This window comes from Lonchura striata, chromosome 5 (genome assembly GCF_046129695.1).
Source record: "Lonchura striata isolate bLonStr1 chromosome 5, bLonStr1.mat, whole genome shotgun sequence".
Lineage (NCBI taxonomy): Eukaryota > Metazoa > Chordata > Aves > Passeriformes > Estrildidae > Lonchura > Lonchura striata.
In genome coordinates this window covers 37,872,609-37,892,634 of record NC_134607.1, presented here as the reverse complement: position 1 = coordinate 37,892,634, position 20,026 = coordinate 37,872,609, and the positions used below count along the sequence as shown (strand labels likewise).

The 20,026-nt window shown below is 39.7% G+C and overlaps 1 protein-coding gene across 4 annotated transcripts in view; it reads right to left on the bottom strand.

Moving 5' to 3' along the window:
• Window positions 1–16,266, bottom strand: part of PNPLA8 (patatin like domain 8, phospholipase A2) — a 40,542-nt gene extending 24,276 nt beyond the window's left edge. The window contains exons 1-8 of one of the 4 annotated variants that reach the window (XM_021545273.3): window positions 16,129–16,266; window positions 13,900–15,112; window positions 12,864–13,013; window positions 11,508–11,659; window positions 10,717–10,811; window positions 7,249–7,420; window positions 2,514–2,571; window positions 159–353 (exon numbers count right to left, since the gene is read on the bottom strand). In XM_021545273.3, coding sequence (XP_021400948.2) covers window positions 159–353; window positions 2,514–2,571; window positions 7,249–7,420; window positions 10,717–10,811; window positions 11,508–11,659; window positions 12,864–13,013; window positions 13,900–15,021 — 1,944 coding nt within the window. In that variant the 5' untranslated portion in view covers window positions 15,022–15,112; window positions 16,129–16,266. The other 3 variants (XM_021545276.3, XM_021545274.3, XM_021545275.3) reach the window with 3 other exon arrangements.
• Window positions 16,267–20,026: the final 3,760 nt, after the last annotated feature.

Genomic DNA, 20,026 nt, shown 5'->3' with positions numbered 1-20,026 from the left:
GCTATAGAAGCTAAAAGTATAATTTCTTGCCCCATCTGTCCTGGATTTCTTTTGTGCTACCAAATTATAGGCTTAGTTTTGATTCAGAGATTCAGACCATGTTTTTTCTCAAATGTAAAATTGGAAAATATTTGCTCAAGGAGAAGATTTCAACTTACCTGATGGAGATCACTGCCCAAAACATATTCCTGGAAGTAACCTGGTGCAGCAGATGATGCTCTAATTGCTTGCCACAGCTTATACTGACAGCCTCCAATATAATGGGACTTAATGCCAGGAAAGTGGTTGTAGTTTCTAAACACAAATGCTTTCAGTGGTGTTCCTCTGTTTACAATGGTGCTTACTGCAGCTACCTAGTAAATGAGGAGAAAAAAATTAGTTATATATGATGATAATAACTATAATATGAGAATGAAAACTTCCCACCATATGAAATTGAAAGTATACATTAATGCACCCCTGGAATCTTACTAGGTTCATTACTTATTTATATTTTTATAATGTCTAGCTAGATTTTAAAAAGTGAAAGCAAAACACAAACAAGAGACCCAAATCCCTAAAGAAAATGCCATTTTTAACATGCAATTAATTGTTTTCACTGGCTATTCTGTTTGTACAAATATTTAAACAAAATTCTGGTGTCAACTATATGATTTTTAAATAATTTTATTTTTGAAATAGTATTTCATTCACAGAAGTCTGTAACCAGCAATACAACAATGCCATTAAATATGAATGTCAGAACTTTCAATCAACTTCTTTCCCCAAGAAAATGATTACTTAATATTGCAACCAAAGTTGAAGTATTGTAGTAAGAATCTCTCCTTCACAAGAATTAAACTAAGTCTTTCAAGGCTTTTTTTGTAAGGATACTGAAATGTCAGTAACAGAAATCACACATGTTCATCTAAGTGAAAAGCCAAAATGGTATTTCCATTGAAAAAACCCAACTATGACAACAAAAATAATGTACCCTACAGATCTAATCACAAGGAGAAAGTACATGTAGTTATGGGTGAGTGTTAGAATGTGTAAGACCTTTAGAGGTGATGCAGCCAGCCTGGCTGGCACTGCCAGAACACCACTCTTCAGCAGCCAAGTGAGTGGTCAATTCTATCTTGTTTATGTTTTACAGGATAGGGTGTTTTCATGAAACGTTACTCAACAGCACAGCTGATGCTGTGATATTATATGCATTTTCACTCTTCAGATACTTAATTTAAATAATTTTATTCACTGTAAATTCATCATTACAAAAAATGAAAATATAACTTCTACATTACAATGCAAAAGCAGAACTGCCTGATTCACACTCCATCATTTGATGGAGGAAGTTTCCTGTTTCTCTCAAAAGTAGGGTTTAGTTCTAAGCATTACCAGAATCAGTAAGAAAAATAATCCAGAAAACGCAATAGAAAACTTATTAAAAGGATGCTTTCATTTCTGGCAATACCCATATATACTCCATGATGCAGTCTAAGCCGCAAAGTGCTCGGCACCTTCTGGAAAAACCCATCTTGTCATGAATTTAGCAACAGCAGAGCACAGAACTGTGTGTTTTATTTTGATTTTGCTGTGCCGTGTAAAGAGTGCCACCACTGACAGCACTATAAAGAGATTAGTGGGAACAGCTAGTTTCAGCTCTATTTATATTCACAGTTTATTACTGAAGAACATGGAAGGAAGCCAAAGATCCCAGTTCAAAGATAACTTTCAAGTCAACATAGGATAGCTTCTCTCTCAGAAAGCAACATACCACACCAGCCTTTTCATGTCCTTGTTTTAGACATGGACTAGGAACGCAGTCAGTAAGGCACACGTTTCTATGTTTAGAAAAATGTGAATATCTTCCATTTAACAGTAAAGCATTGAATATAGTGCTATGACACCAAAACACCTGTTAATTACAGATTGTTCTGAAATATATCCTATTATATTTCTCTTCCTTCTTCACACCCTATCCTTCACCAAAAATAAAATACCCATGCTTTCTCATCTTTCACTCTCATGCTGCTGTATGTAACACCCCTCCTATGACTTAGTGCCTTTTCTATCATACAGAAAGAGAAGAGATCTTGGGGCCCAAGAATGTGAATGGAGAAAATCAGGTACTCCAAACAAAGTGAGAAGAAACCCTGTCCTCTTGCAATACAGTAACACAGATCACAGCTACATGACAGACTCTCCAGACACTAGAATTCTTACATAAAAAAAAACAAGCTCAGCACAACCTCAAAATGTTGACCCAGCATTTCTATGCTTACAAGGTTTTTTTAACATTTCTGAAATATATTCCAACTAGAAGTAATAAAAATATCAGAAATTGTTGCCAAAATGTAAGAATCTAATTAATTTTTATCTCTTAAAAGCATGGGTTATCACATATAGAAGCCTGAAAAGCACTTCAACATTCATGCTGTCTATCCAATGTTCTTCCAGATATAGAATTTACTCAGAACTCTTAAGAGTTGTGAAATATACAAATATTATTTACCTTAGAAAACTGTACTTACCTTTGGACATTTGGACTTTCGTGCAGTTTCAATCATAAGATTTGAGCCCATTTTTTCTCTACAAAGAAGTGTAAAAAATTGAAAATGCCCCATCAGTTTAGCGTGAACAAGACACACATTTTTATCATCCTTATTTCTGAGACCTTTGTGTTTAAAAGAAGTAACGTTTGTATTTCTCTTTAACAATCAGATTTATACAATTGACTTCAATGGGCCGACACGTCACACCTTCTAGTCTGTTGGAAATAAGTCTGAGAAGTGACTGAAGTGGCCTTGATTCAAATTACTCAGTTCACATACTTAACCATAAATCATTACAATTACTCAACTACATAGTTAGACAAAATACTTTGCCACATTTAGGAATCAAAAAACCAACATTCTTATTAAGTGGTTCGACAATAATGAAAAATCACTTCTGTAGTTACAGAAACAAAAGCTACAGAGAGGAAGATGGCATTCCAAATGATTTAGAAGAAACTTAAAACATCTACATGTAGTCTTCCCTAACAGGAATCCAATATGCATTTACCATTCCTTTCTGAGGTAGTATTTTTTCACATTAATACGTTTTCCTAAATCACATTAATGGTCAGCATTGTAGTTTCTCATCATATCAGGGTCAGGGTTCCCATTGTTAACTACAAGTAGAGGAGACTGGAGCAAACTACCATACTAGCCAGTAATCTCACCTCAGCATCTACTTCAACTTTGGTTTGCTTACAGTAAAGGTACAAAACTCCTAGAGAGTGGGTGGTCAGCGATAATGATTCCAAATAGGCTTTCCTTTAAATCAGCAAGCTTTCTTCCTTCCCTAGAACACAGCACACCCACTGGTGGTGCATCTGCCTTTTTCTGCAAAGATGGTTTTCCACACTGCCACACTTTTAAAGTAAAGATATTCCATGTGCTGTTACTACGAGATCATCCATCTACAGCTTGCACCCATCACAGGAGGCAGTAGCACTTCCACTCTTAAAAACAACATCTTTATCGACCTACTCAGGTCAGAAGACAAAAGAAGCTTTAATGGCTACCACAGCAGCAGTCCTCCATGCAGACGGTAGACTGTATGTGCAATTAGGACAATTTGCTGCTCTTCTAGTGGATATTTGTGCCTGAAGGATGGCTGCAGACATGTCCTTGACAGGGAGGAAGGGAGACAGGTTCCAGTCCTATAATGGAAAACTCCTCCTGACACAATTCTTGTACCTGTGTAGAAGGTACTATTTTGTTTTATTTTTGCTTTGATTCTAGTCTCAGAATCACCACCAGAAGGGAAGAGTGACATCTGCACTCATTAACTGATTACAGAAGGAGACGAAGGCACACAGAACCATGAAGTAGGAATGAGACTGACAGAGGTGAGATATCAAAGACATTTACTGATTTGCATCACTTTCATCTACTTCTGAAATGTCTGTATTAGGTATTTTTTCCCAAACCCCAAATGCAAAGATTAAAAAAATGCAAAACTAATATCCTCTGCTTAATTATAGGAACCATCAAACTGAGTAACTATGTCATCACATCCTATTTTTCACGAAGGACAGAAACAAATACTCCAGAGTAGGTACAAGAAATCCTTTCAACTCCTGTGCAACTTCAGACATTACAGTCTAAGGTGAAAAGTTTAGTATCACCTCCATATTTTGGTTAGTCCTGTTGCTACCATTAACACTGTAATTGCATATTAAATAAATGGATTTGTCTCACTGTTTAATTTTCTTTTATGAAGTCACAGCAGAAGTAATTCCACAGTTTATTCACATACTGTGTTAAAAAAATAAAGCCTTCTAATTTTATTGAATAGTCCTCTGCTATCAAAGAAAAGAAGAAACTGGTAATTCTCAAGATGCTTTACTACCTTAAATTACTACTTTAACTCATTTGCTTTTGCTAATGATAAAGACTCTTAATGTGTGTTGTCTTTGGGCCACTGGTTACTTTTTCCCCAATCTTGCAACAGAAATATTTTCTAAAATGGGGAAACCAGGACCATAAATAATATTTTAAATGAAACTGTATTGTAAATAAATATAATGGCCTTATAATATTTTATGTATTTTCAATCCCAACTGTCACACACTGAATCATCTCATCTGACCACAAGCATACAGATGTTTCATTAAACTGTCTGTGACAACCCAAATCACTTTTGATATTAAAGTTACTTCAAGTCCTGTAAGCATTTTACAGTTTTCCACTCCTTGGTTATTTTGCCATCCTATTTTGCCATTTATCTACTTTGCTCGTCTCTGTCTGTGAACTATGTCCTCTAGACATGACCTACTTAAACAATAAGTCTCTTTCATAAACATTGTTCTTTCATTGCTTCAAGTCACTAATATTGCAACACTGATTTCAACAATGCTATGAAGAACGTATTGTCAACCAAATGCTGGAAGAAACATTTTAAAGGGCTACAGCAGTGATGCAGATAGTCTAGAGAAAGAACACTCAATGCAACAGGCAAAATTGTAACTTTCACCCTCTTCCAACAGAACAGTAGTACTAGACTTTATATCATGTGCTGGTATGGAATGTGTAAACCATCTAGTGCCTAGAGAGCAGTATCAATTTATATTTCACTAAGCAAAACAAATACTGAAATATTATTACTTGTATTCCCAAACACATATATTATCCATTTTCCTACCAAAAGAGAACACGTGATTTTTATCCTACGCTTCATACAGTGACCGATTGCTTCTCAAGACTATAAATTCCCAATATGAGATTTTAGCTAGCTTGTGAAAACCCCTAGCTGCTCACCAAATTTCTCCAGTAGTTTCTTAAGACGGCATGCAAGAAGAAAAGTGTATATGTCAACAACAGTCAAAAGAAAATAAAGTTGGAACTATAAGCCAGGTCTTACAAATGCAATTCAATATGGCATTATATACACTGATATGTTGGAAGTAAAATCTTCTGCATAACGTAAATTATTAAAACCAGTCCTCAAATTGCAACTCAAGAAATACATAAGAGGAGTTAAAACAGACATACATAGAACATATGAAACTAATTCCCTAAAGTACACTGAATGAAATGTCAGTTAACCAAAATTAGTTATCATTTTCTAAAATGCAATTTATAATATACCCCATGAATGCATGGAACATTAGTCTGATAAAACATCAGCTTAATTATTTTCAGCAAGAATACCTTCTGACAGAAAATACCACCACTGATATTGTGGTAGGACTAAACATGTATTACACACATTACATCTGTACATGTCAATGGACTATCTCTATTTCAAGCAAGGCTGACAAATTAATATTTAAACTACAAAAACACACACAGCCCAAGTAATGCTTTTGAATTCAAAACATAGCATACAGCAGTTTTCCCATGCTGTAACAATCTAGACCTGACCTTCAATATTGCTGTTAAGAGATACTATATAACCTTGCAATTCCCTTCTTAGCTCCAGGCCCCCATGCCACTGGGAAGCCTCTAAGAATCCCTTCAACAAAATGCTGTGCAGCAATAGCATCTCTTCAACATTGCAGATAACCAAGAAGTCATTTGTTGATCAGCACATTTAATTTTTAATTTACTCTATGGATAATGTATTAACTGCTTGCTCTTGCTATTGCACAGGAGTAGAGTTCTTTATATCCCTCATGTGCTACATCTAGCTGCAGAAAACCAGCGGTATTTTAATTAAAGGCATGTAATATATTTTCAACATTAGGTTATTGTGATTTTCACAAGAATTCATTTAATTGGGCAGGGAATTGAATGACGGAAGACAAAAAAATCTAATTTCTAAAAAAAGACCTTCTGATACCTGAGAAGAAAAGCTCATTATATTAATTTGATAAATGTATTTATTTCTAGAAATATGCAAGAGCACAGAGAAGTGCTTAGAAGCTTCTCTCACCACTTCATCAAAGAAGTAAAATGCTTAAAATTCAGACACTACTGGTAATTCCCACTATTATGTCATAAAAACTCTTTTAATCCCATAAAACTCAGCAATCATATTTCCAAATAAACTTGTTATTACTTACCAGAAGGAACCTTTTTTACCCTTTTACATTTTCTCTCGAAAAAAAAATATTGTTCAGTTATTTCAGTGGCCGGGTCAATTTATGCTGGCTGGGAAGTTATGACATTAGCTTGCTGAAAATTATAAACAACTGAACTATCAATACAAATACAGAGTAATAAAACTAAAAAATAAAACCTGTAATATAATAACCCTTTCTAGTGGCTTTTCCTGAACAGCCATCAATGTAAGTGTACTTCACAGGCAACTCTGACACTGCAGATAATTTTTCACTGCAACCCTTACAGCTCATTTCCCTTTCAAAGAAAGTGGCAATGGACAAAGCCCTCCAATATAGCAGCAAACATCAGAAATCCCCACTACAGCGCATTATTTCACATCTCGCCAATCTCCTTTACTAAAAAGGGCACAGCAGGTGGTTAGTAACATTTGTAGCAAATCTGTAATGAGTCAGATCAAGCAGAGCTGGCAAGCATACAGAAATATAATCAGAAATCAGTGCAGTAAAGCTTACTTTATTCCACAGAAATATAAATCATTACATTAAAAGCGTCCAGCATCCTGGTAGATACAAAAACAGCTATTTCAAAAGAACGAGAGTATATGTTAATCCGTTCTAGTTTTTTAAGAATCTGCACACCAGTGAAACAATAACAAAACTAAATGCACTCAGTCATTGCACAATTATTTTTAATCTAATCATCTTTTACTTACTTGAGCATTTTTTCCCATATATCACTGTCATAAAAGGCATGGTTCCAGCCCATTTTGACTGTTCCAACAATGACATTCTGCTTAAAAACATCTGATCCTAACTTATGGTACAGTTCTTCACAATCATCCAGGGGAATATGGAACAACCCCAACATAAAAGCTAGTATAGCTCCTGAAAAAAACAAATATTTTGCAATATTACAAAAATGAATCCTGGAATAAGATTACAAAAATGGATTAACAGTTAATGTAGTTCATAGGTTAAGAGAATATCTGTCTTGAAACAGCAAGACCAACTGACATTTATTTCACTAAATTCCTGCTCAAAGATCACAAACCATGTTTTAAAGAACACATTCAAGATAGAAAAAGTCTAGTTTCAAAAATACAAATATGAGAAGTTAAAACATTTTATTATTTCTTTTTGCAGGTTACAATAAGCATACAGCAGAAAGCAAATGAAATCCACTACTTTACTTAGAAAGAGAAATGAGTAAGAGAAATCTATGCTGTGGTACTAAAAATTTATTTGGAGCAAACTCTTAAGTCAGTAGACAAAATTCTAGGAAAGTTTTGGAAAAATAAGGAGATTCCAGTAGTTTGGATTACATTTGGTTGCAACCATTCATAATTAGTTTCATACATGCTGCCATCTAGTGTGTGCCTAACAAAAATTACGACCTACCCTTGCAGGAACAAAATAACAGCACTCAAAAAGCATTGCTGCTAAATTCCATTAAAAGGACTATGGAAAATTACAATTAATGCATTACTATAATTCTAAACTATATTAAATCAAAAGGGACACACAAAACCCTAAATCTAGTTGTGCCATACTGTGAGAACATGTAATTAAGAATTAGGAATAATGAGGACACAATTTTTTTCAATCTGGAAATAAATGCCATAGGGTTGAATAAAGTTAATTTTAAAAGGTGCCAATTTTTGAAATAAGAGTAAAAATACAATACATGTGCAGAAAAAACCTGCATGCAGGAGTTATAGATGGCTTTAAAAGAAACATGACTTCCAAGCCCTTTTTCACTCTCACAGTGCCCACCAACTGTGATAGCTGAGCATTAGTGGATTGATGGTCCCAGTTTCTTAAAAGGCAGCACACATGCTTAAGGCGCCCTACGCCTACTTGACACAAAGTTTCACCACACTTGACACACAAAGTTTCATCAAGAGAAACTACCTCAATTGCCAAATCACCAGCTGCCTGTATTCAAGGCAGATTTAACACCTAGTAGCAGAGAAACACCATTTTCCTGAGTCATGCAAATCCTCTGCCACATTCTCTTCCTCTAAACTCTTCGGCACCAGTTCTACAGTATCATACATTTGCTATTTTGGTGAGAATATTCAAAGTATTTAGAGCCTGTAACAGCATCATTGCAATTATCTTTCTCTATGACTACCTGCATTTACACCCTCTGACCCCCAATGAAGAGAAGCATGGGGAAGACAACTACAAAGTGATGCTGAATTCACAGCAAGGGCATTTCCAAACTTGAAAGGTAAAACGCTGAACAATAGTAAGAAATACAAAATCTGCAGCAGAAAAGAGAAGTGCAGTGCATAAGAGGCATTCTTCCAATCATTGAATCCATCACTCTTGTAAAGCCAGTTCATTCGACTGCAAGACTATTGGCATATGTACTGTCAATACAAACAGAACTGCCAGCAGTGCTGGCAGACATGCATAGCCTCACCCAGCTATGTCTTTCCATTTATTACTGCAAACTGGACAACTGCAGACAAAAGCTTAATTGTGTAAAGAAAATTTAAAAGAATAAGCTAAGTACTTACTAGCAGTCATAAATCCCAAAATTTGAGGAAGAACTAAAAACAAAGTTCTAGTCCCAGTAGTGGGTAAATTAAGAACACGAGACCTCTCTATCCAAGGTAAAACACCTTTATTCATTGAGGACAACACTGGAGAAGTATTTTGTAGGGAAACAATCTTCCAAAGAAACAACCACTTAATGCTAAACTAACAAACAAAGGATTTATTTGGAAGACTATTAAAAATGTAAAGCAGGAAACTGTATCATGACTACAAACAAATTCTGTCTAGGAGACCTAAACACTCTTTTCCACTATTTTGATTCTATTAAGCAAATCTCTTGAAACACACTTCATCTACTCAGGGTGATCTGTGTTTAATATTAAATTTCTTATTGAATGTAAGTATGACAAAAAATCTGAAGAATGTGGGTTTCTAAAAGAAACTGAGCTAGTAAACTATAGCATACCTCCCATGTTAGAAAACATACTTGTGCTGCTACTGGTCTAACAATTTCTGAAGGAGATTACTGTTTTTAAAGGAGAAACTTATGCTTTGGAGTTTCCTGCTTTCTAGGGAGGAGTAACTTATCACTGAGTCACAAGTGTAAATAAGTCTGGGTGGGACCTGTAGACATCATCTACTCCAACCTCCTGCTCCAACAGGTATAATTACAATAAGTTACTCAGGACTTGTTCAGCCAAATTTTGAGTATCTCCATAGACAGAGATTACAAAGCCTGAAACAGCAATTCCTTCCAGTGTCTGACAAGAAAAACATGATCCCGTAACCTAATTATAACTTCCCATACTCCAACTTGTCTGCTGGCTTTTCTCCTACCACTGTACACCTTAAAATTATTCTAGATGCATGTTCTCTTTATTTTCCCATTAGCTGAACCAGAATAAAGGCCCACTCTTAGCCTTCTCAAGCTCCAGCCCCCTGGCTCTCTGCTAGATTCACCCAGTACAAAAGACACACAAAAGATTAAGGGTTTATAGAGCAGCCCATAACAAGACATTTGTGGCCAGAGACGCTTCAATTGTTGGGTAGGTTCTTGTCCATGCAAGCCAATGTGGTCAGCTTTCTTTGCTCTAGAGTACAGTGATGATTCATGCCCAACTTGTTCCAAACAAGACGAGGTCCTTTTCTGCAAAGCTGGTTTCTAGGCCATCAGCCCACCTCAGACAGAGGGCTTTGTATTCGGCTTTACTGAACCTGCCAAGTCATTTCTCCAGCCTGTACAGACCAATATGAAGAGAGGGCACCACAGCATCAACCACTTCCTCTAATTTAGATAATTTAAGATCTTGCTACATGCACATTCTGTCCTTCTGGCAGGTAACTAATAAAGATGAAACGCTGCTGTTAATAAAGGAAATGCAACTGACTCAATATCAGTTCCTGAGGGATATTACCTTAGTAGTCTGTAGAGCTCTATGAATACCTAAGATAACTGTTTCTATGAGTAAATTAAAGATTTCACATAAATTGAAAAAATGACACATCAGTTTAAAGCCAAAAGTTCATAATGAACTCCCCAAAGTTCTTATTCAGAAGCCAAGACTCTAGAAGTCACAGCTCACACTCTAAGTTAGAAACTGCAAAATCTATATTTATTCTCAGATGTTCTTTTACTACATTGATAGCAAAACTCCAACTTGTGGGTTAATAATTACCTGTGCTTACGCCACAGATGTAGTCAAAAAGCTGATAAACCGGCTTTCCAGTTAATTCTTCTAGTTTCCGTAGAGTCTGAAGTGCAACTAAACCCCTGAAACACAAAATTCCCCTTCACATACAATGGCAGTCTTATCTTACATAGCTCTAATCACTTTTCAGTCACCTTTGCTTCATTATAGCGAATTATAATTGAATAACTGCAACAGTAAGAATCTTGAATATTTCAGGAAATAAAAGAGCAGCAGAACACAGTTAAAATAGAATGATGAATACTAAATATGAATGACATACTCAGGCATACCAAACATTGTATTTAACAGCTACAGCCATATTGTTTTACAGCAAAGGCTTAGAGGGTGATCAACTTCTGTAGATGTAGACTAAGGATAGATTTTAGTTGCTTTTCCACTACAAAAGACTTAAATTTTGGTCTTAACAAGGCTATATAATGCCCCCTGGGGTATAGTATTTTCCAGTATGGGGTTTGCTTGGCCTCAATTCAATGTATCTGAAATAATGGGAGAGATAAATTAGAGACCATCAGATTTGTGTTTCCCTATCAAGAAACAGTATCTGGCATGCAGCAGTGTGAACTCTGTTGGGATAGAGGGAGATAACTGCCTATGGCAAAATGAGCAAAACCAAACACCATTCAAGCAGAAATACATAAAAAACCAATACATATCCCTTAGATACTCAAATGTGACAGAAATGTAACTCATAAATTGCCTCTCTGGGCATCTATCCATCAAAGAGAGACAAGTATGTAAAACCTCAGAAGTTTTACCTTGTTCCTCCTCCATCAATGGTGAGGATTCGAATTCCCCAGCCTTTCACAGGGTCTGTATAGCCAAGCAGTGCTAAAGTTTCTCTAACAGCAGCCTGAAGACTTTCATCATTAGCCTGTCTCAGTCGCAACAGGCATGGGATTAATTTTTCCTATTGATAAATACAACGATATTTCATTCTAACCACATGTTTAAACCAAAAAAATCCATTCCTAAATTTACTAGCATGGCATTAAAGTACAGAAGTAATATACTAGTTAAACTTGGAAGAAAATGTCTTCAAATCTGTATTTACCCATGTCTTTCTTTAACAAGGGAAAGGATGTCAATATTATGCTGTACACACCTCATTGCTATAGTGACTACCTATCAGAATTAAATAATCAAGATGATATGTAAATATTTTTAATAGCTAGGAAAGCTACCTTTACCAGTTTCGTTTTATTGACTTAGTACCACATCAGCCAAGTGTGATACCACTCTAGTATGAAGCACACCAAGTACAGGCAAAACCCCAGATTTGCTAAACAAGTACTACACTGCTTCAAAACAAGAAATGCCTTCTAAGTACATAATACCAAAACAAAATTTAAAATGCTTTCCCACACAAACTATTTTTTAAATGGACACTACCACAAAGATGCACAGCATTACAATAAAAATGGGAGCAGTGAATACACACTTTTATAATAAAGTAATTCAGATATATTTATGTGAATGCCTCACCTGTACCCTGCCCAGATGATTCATCTGGCCTGTACTCCATTTCCAAAGGTTACTTTTTCCAGAAATGCTACAATCTGTGTCACAGGTTTGTCAGATCTTGTGGAAAAAGGCACAAGGTTGACAAATGCTCTGATTTAGCTAGTACTTCTAGAATAGTCTACCACCCACCTCCTGCCCTCTCAAAGCAGGGAAAACAAGTATGACTAGATTACACTAACTTATTAGATGGTTCTCTTGCCACCTCTCTTTGAAGAAAGCAAGTAAACCAGCAAAGAAAGTACTGTGCATTTACAATCAACTGTACAGCATGTTCCCATCTGGTCAACTGCCACAGGGGACACAGTGTACGACCTTTATCTACCACTGGAAAAAGCTATACTACCTATCCACATGACCATGCCGTATGCTTCTAAATTAAACATTGCAATCTTAAGAGCCTTTAGCTAAACTCCCAGTAGTTTGCATCTGCTTGAACCAACTAAAAAGTTATAAAAAGAGACACTCAAACTGCAATCCTTGCAAACATGAAATATGACTAGTCCACAAAAGCACAGAGGGAGGTTTTATGTTGTTCTATATCAATAATTTGTCAAGATTGTTTTATATGTAAGCATAAAGACTATTTGCACCTTAATTGCAACTCCTCTGCTCTCTGGAAATTCTAGAAGATGGTAGGTCAGTTCTTCAACCCTGTTGATGCAGACTCTTGGATTAGAGGCTCTCCGTAGGGCTTGAACTAAAGCTCGAGTCCTGTTATCAATACTCACTCTTGCAATGATCTAAAGAAGACAGACAACATAAAACTACTCTGAGAAATGTGCAAAATTTGCCAAGACTAATTTCACCGTGTTATTTTTAAGATTTCTCAGAAGCAATGAACAGCATGTTGTATCAGAGATCTCCTACACATTCCAAGTAAGCACTGCTTAACTCATCAAGAAAAACCTTTTGATTCTTATTTAGTAGAAAACAAAATAAAGTTTACAACAAGAATATACCAAACAAACATGTCAATATGTATTCAGATGGATTTTCAGGGCAACTTTCTGGTATTTGAACCATTAACAAACCATGAACTTGAAATTACTATAACTACAAAAACTAGCACAACTAGACCTGTCTGTAATTGCATATATGAACTAAATATACATACCTACAGCACACACACAGAGGCATGTGAATATATATATACATACACAGATACTCTTCATATATAAACTTGCATAAACAGATCTGTATCTACATAAAACATCTAACACTTAAACGAAGATGTATCTACACCTAATTTTACATACATATATATATTTGTAAGTTTACATATAGTATGCATATATAAATAAAATCTATAAGTTTTATATATATGCTTATGTATCAAAGTGCACAGAATGAATTGGAGAACAGTTTGGGTTGGAAGAGTTTCAACCTCCTTGCTGTGGGCAGGAACACCACATATATACTTACATGGATGTACAAATACTTATATACAAGTAAAAGTATGTGCACATATGTATGTAAGTATATACTCAGGTATATATTTATTTACGTAAGTAAATGTGTATCTATGCTTAAATATAGGTATATACACTAGTGTAGCATATATATATATATACTTGCATAAAATATACATAGAAATAATACATAAATTAACACTAAATAAAGACTTGCCTTTTCTCTCTGAAGAGAAAGATGCTTCTCCCTCTCTTCAGCAGTCTTGGCCTCTTTTGCTTTCTCCTCATCACTCTTCTCAGACACTTCTTGTTCTTGCTGTTTATTCTTTTCTGATGAAACAACTTTTGTATCAGATCTTAACTTTGGGACCAACCCACCAATATAGCTGTCGACAAAAGCTTGTACACTGTTACTGGGATACGAAAGAAAGTCTGCAATACTTTTTTTAGTGGAAACTGGGAGAGCTGTATTTGTCTTTTCAGCACCCAAGATCTCTGCTTCAGGAGCCGAAGTACCTGCTGAATTCACTCTCTTTTCTTCACTTGTTACAGCATTTGCTGATGAAGCAAGCTTTTTCTTCTCTTCACTTTCAGACTCCTGTAATAAAGCATTCCTCTTTCTTCCTTGTTCCATAACAGAATTATTAAAGTAAGAGTTGATATGATCAGCTATGAAGTTGTAAGTCTCTCCAAAATTTGTAGAAAAGTAGCTTATATGAAAAAGGTGGTTTTTAGTAGATGCTGAAACTTCTGGACTATCTTGACAAGTGCTGCTTGAACTTACTGACACAGATTCCAAGTTTTCACTTGCATAAGTGCATTTCTTTGCAGCTGGGCCTCTGTTGCAATCGTCCTGAGTTCTGACATCTGTAACTTGTTTATCATTTTCTAGATTTGTGCTGGTGTTATTTGCATCTGCACTACTTTTATTTGCCTTACCCAAAGTACCTGAGTGGGACTTTAATCGAGCTATCCGTGACACCAGCCCACTGTGAGTGCCAGACACTGCCTTTGAAACAGATTCTATAGTATTCTTAATTCGTGACATGCGAATGCTCAGCCTTGTAAGTCCTTTAGAAGAAGAAGTTAAAAGTTTGGAAACTCTGTAGTATAAAAACTCATGGCTATAAATGTACTTGTTATACCAAAATGTTCTGCTTCTGGCCCACTTACACCAAGGCTCACTTGTGTGAAAAACTCTCAGGTGTGCAGCATTATTTATCCTCCAGCCAGCTTTAGGTCTACAGAAACACAGATATTTGTTTCTCTGCTTCCACCAAAGACTTTTTGGGTTAATCAAAAAGAATAAATATGCATCCAAGGATAAATGAACTGTCATTACTTATAAATAATTGCACCTTTTCTATGTTACTTTCTACTTCATTCCAAAAAATGTATGTCAGTAAGTAAGTCCTGTAATGTAGTGTTGTCTGAAAAAGAAAAAACAAAACAAAATTAAAATCATCAATGGAAACCCCAAACCAGAAACAAGTTAAACTAAAATCACAGAGTTGTTTAAAACAGATGAAGCTTGTGTATCCTTTTGGTAAAGACAGATAAACATTCAAATAAAATCAAACAATCTCATAGGAAAATCTACTGCTCAGGACATTTGGTAGGTAGCTCACCCCAACATTTCAACATGGTACTCCCTATAGGAGAGTTTAATCTCATCTTGAGCAATATGTGACACTTCTCAAAAGTACAACAGCACTTAATGACAAATTAAAAATTGGTTTCTGTTTCTTCAGCAAATCATCCTGTGCAAATACAACGTTTCAAATGTTATTCTATTACCACCCCTTAACAGAATTCCTTACAGGGAAGAGACAGCAATACTTTGATTCATCTTCAACAAAAGGTGCCCATCCTAAGAGCCAGGGGCAGGATATAATCCTTACTCTGCAAAGAAAGGTGCAACTGGTGGAGCAGCACTTTACATAGCACACCACAGTTGTGCTGATATCGAAGGCGCAAATCCATTATCTGCCGAAAAAACAAGCCCGGGCTTCTGCAGCGCCCGTGACAAACGCCGAGAAGGGCTGCCAGGCAGGCACGCAGGCCAACTCCTGCGCAGCCCGACTCCAGAGGCAGCAGAGGTGAAGCCCGCCGGCAGCGCCATCGTTACTTACGGCCTCCTCTGCCTACGCCGCGCCTGTCCCGCCGGGTGTCCGCGGCGGGCCCCCGGCCGGGCCGGGCTATATAAGCACCGGGGCGCCTCCTGCCCGGGGGCAGGCGCGGCCGCTGTTCCTGCCTTGCGCCATTTCCCCGAAACGCTGCCGAGAATGGCGACATAAACAAGCACCGAGTCCAGGCCGCGCTGTCCCCCGCCCACCTCCCGTTACGCGAGCGAGCCCCGTGCGCCCGGCACGCGCTCATCGTGTTCCCCTCGTCCTCATATTGCCCCAGGACCCGGTGGCGACGCGGCCCGTCCTGGAGGCGGTACCTGCTGGACAGTGTCTCCCGCCTCCCCCCTCTTCCCCGGCCGCCGAACGCCAGGCAGGGGCCGCGCCCTCAGCAGCGGCGCCGCCCCGGCGGAGCGGGCGGGAGGCGGCGGGGCCCGGCACCGCAACACCCGCGGCGGGGCCGGCACCGCAACACCCGCGGCGGGGCCGGCACCGCAACACCCGCGGCGCGCGGCACTGCGCCTGCGCCCGCCCCGCGCGCCGGAAACAGCTGGGGCGCGCGCCAGCGCCCCACGGGCCGCCGCCGAAGGGGGGTGGAGGGGGGGGGGAAACGGAGGGGAGCGACGCGAGACGGCGCGCGGGGAGGGCGCGGTCAGGGGCGGGGCAGGGCTGCTGCGCCTGCTGCGCCTGCGCGCGCGGCGGGCGGGCGGCGACGTGCGGCGCGGCACGCGCGGGGGCGGGGCGGCGCCGCCGGCGGGTGGAGCGCTCCCAGAGCCGCCGCGGGCGGGCTCAGGATGGACGGGGCGATTATCCGCGCCCGGCCTCCCGCCCGCCTGGCCAGACCAGACCGCTCCAAGCCCCATCCAGCCTCGATTTGAGCGCTGCCAGGGTTAGGGAGTCCTGGGAAACCTGTTCTGGTGCCTTTCTACCCTCACAGTAAAGAATGTCTTCCTAATATCTGACGTAAATTTCCCGTCTTTCAATTTGTGTCCATTACTCACTGTCCTGTCACTATAGTTTCTGTCTTCTCTGGCGTCTGTGTCGGTCCCTTTCAAGTACTGCAAGGAGCTTTGAGGTCCCCACAGAGCCTTGCCCATGCTGAGCAGCCCTCGCTTTCTTAGGCTGTCTTTAGGGGAGGTGCTCCCGCTCCCTTACCAGCTTCACGGCCCTCCTCTGGGCTTGCTCCAGGAGGTCCATGTCCTTCCTGTGTTGAGGGCCCCAGAGCTGGCTGCAGCACTCCGGGGGGGATCTCGCCAGAGCAGAGCAGAGGGGCAGAATCCCCTGCCTTTGTGCTGCTGCCCATGCTGCTTTCGGTGCAGCCCAGGGCATGGCTGGCTTTCAGGTCGGGCACAGCGGAGCACGTTGTGCCCCACACTGCTGCCAGCACCGGGCTCTTGATGCCACACCCTGTGGAGTCACTGGGAGCAAGGAGCTGGGAAGAGAAGCATCCCTACCCCGGCCTTGTAGCTCCTCAGTGCAGCTACCTTGGGAATATGCTCCCCTCTATCTCCTGCTTAATGCTTAGAGAACGATGGCAGACATGTTTTTCATGGGTTGGATAGGGTTAGGAGGCACCTTGGTCTTCCCCAGCCAGGCTTCAGAGCAGCAGCAGGCCCTGAGGTTCCTGCCTGCATGGCCTGCCTGAAATACAGTTTTAATGAAGTTGCCAAAACTTCAGGTAGCAATGGCACAAGAGGATGGATGCGCTGTGTGCTCAGGTGGAAAAACGGAAGCCTTACCATGAGGGTTAGGAGGGTCGTGTCACACTTACAGTTTCGGATCCCAGTTGTCTGCTTTTGTTCTTACTCACAAATAAAGAAGTAAATTAATTTTCTTACCTTGCATTTGATTCCCCAAAGGAATATTAATACTCCTTACATATAATTTTTATAATACTCCTTACATGTAATGTAATGTAACATGTAATTTTTATCATGTGTTTTTTATAAATTGAACAGGTTAAATTCTCCACATCTCCCAGAGCAGGACATCCCTATCTGGATACCAGGTGCCCACCAAAGTCACTCTGTCCCTTCCTCAACTGGTCAGAGGAGAGAAAATAGAACAAAGGGCTTGTGAATTGAGAAAAGGACAAAGAGAGATCACTCGCCATTTACCATCATGGGAAGAACAGGCTCAGCTTGGGGAAATTGGTTGAATTTATTACCAATCAGAGTAGGGTAATGAGAAATAAAATTAAGGCTTAAAACTTTCTTCCCACCCCACCCTTCTTTCCAGGCTCAACTTCACTCCCAAATTCTCTCCCTGCTCCCGATACAGCAGAGCAGGGGGATGAGGAATGGGACCTGCAGTCAGTTCAACACATACTGTCTCTGCCACCCCTTTTTCCTCAGTGGGAGGACTTCTCAACTTTTCCCCTGCTCCACCATGGGGTCCCTCCCACGGAGACAATCTTCCACAAGTTTCTCCAGTGTCAGTCTTTCCCACAGGCTGCAATTTTCACAAACTGCTCCAGCAAGGCTTCTTTCCACAGGGTGAGTTTGTTCCTTCAGGAACAAACTGCTCAGAGTGGATCTCCTGCATGGGCACAGGTCCTGACAGCAAACCTGCTCCTGTGTGGACTCCTGTCTTCATGGGGCCACAGGTCCTGCCAAGAGCCTGCTCCAGTGCAGGTTTCCCATATTGTGATAGCCTCCTTCAGGCACCTGTGTGTTCTGGCATGGGGTCTGTCAGGACCTCCAGGTGAATCTCTGCTCCAACACCTGGAGCACCTCCCCCCCTCCTTCTTCACTGACCCAAATGCCTTCAAAGTTGTTCCCCTCACATATTCTCACCCCACCTCTCCCAGCTGCTGTTGCACAGAATCTCTTACCCTTTCTTGATATGTTGTCACAGGAGCACTGCCACCATTGCCGATGGGCCCAGCTTTGGCCAGTGACAGTTTCATCTTGGAGCCTGCTGGAATTGATACCTTCCAACAGAAGGGCAGCTTCTGATGTTTTTTTGCAAAAGTAGTAGTCCCACTCCCCATTCTTCCCCACCAAAACCTTGTCACATTAACCCAATACAATGACAATTATACAGTCAAGGCATGTCTCTTCCTTGGTGAAGTACTCAGCGGCCACAAATAATTCACGAGCCACTTGTTATTAAGATCATTTGCAGATTACAGTGGCAGTTCATACCCAGGTGCTCATCTCTTCCCTATTAAATGTTTCCAGAGTTGCTGCCTTCTGTCCTGTTCTGCAGGTATGGTCTGCCTGCCGTGTTTGTAGGGAAATTGCTACACATCCAGTTGTGGTATACTCATGCTTCCAAGATTTATCTACTATTCTTTAATTTATCACAGGAATTCATTATATATGCTTAAGCTAATTTTTAAAGGAAGTATTGCAAACAGTAGTGGGGTCTGCCCTAAGTGCCACATGCAGCTAAGCAGAGAGGTTTCACTGCCTCTTGATGTATGAGTTACTTCATTTAAAAACCTGAATACTGTTATGAGAGCAACACAGTACAGATACTTTTAGAATGTGTAGCAATGTTAGCTTAAACAGCTTCCCTGAGTGTGTTTGCTCTTCTGAAAGCCCCAGGGCTCTAGTACATTTGCCAGTGTGCTGAACCGAGTTGGATCTCATCAGATGACTTAAGAAGTAGTCACCCATCTGAAGCCACAGTTTGAGCTGGCTTTAAGCAGGGTAGCTTGCTTTCTTATGGCAACAAAAACTAAAGCAAAACAAGACCTACAACTTCAGTAAGAAGGAAGTTTGGACATGATAAGCTTTATCTTGCCAGGGCACATCCTGCCTCTCTTTGACTGGCTAATAAGGTATTTGAGGCAGGAGGCAACTGATCCCTTTTAGCTGCACATGGCTTCTTCCTAAAGAGTCACACTTTATCCCATAATCTCATTGTAAAATTCTCTCCTGTGACTGTTCAGACATTTGTTTCACCACCAGGATAGGTACAATGCTGTGTTGATTTACACCTTTGCTAAGGAAAAGATTCAAGGATTTCACATTTCTGGTGCAGTCACAAACCCAGATGTTCTTGCCACATCACTCTCCCCAAGGATGGGCAGACCTGTCCGATCTGACATGTCAGAGGTGCATGCTCCATCAGCTTCTCAAAACAACCATGAAATACAAAATAACTGAAAAACAGTGGACAGGAAAAGATAAGTTTATGTATTCCCATGCACAAATTCTGCACCTTCTCAAATGTTTTGCCAATTTAGTATTATTCTCTTTACTGTAGTCA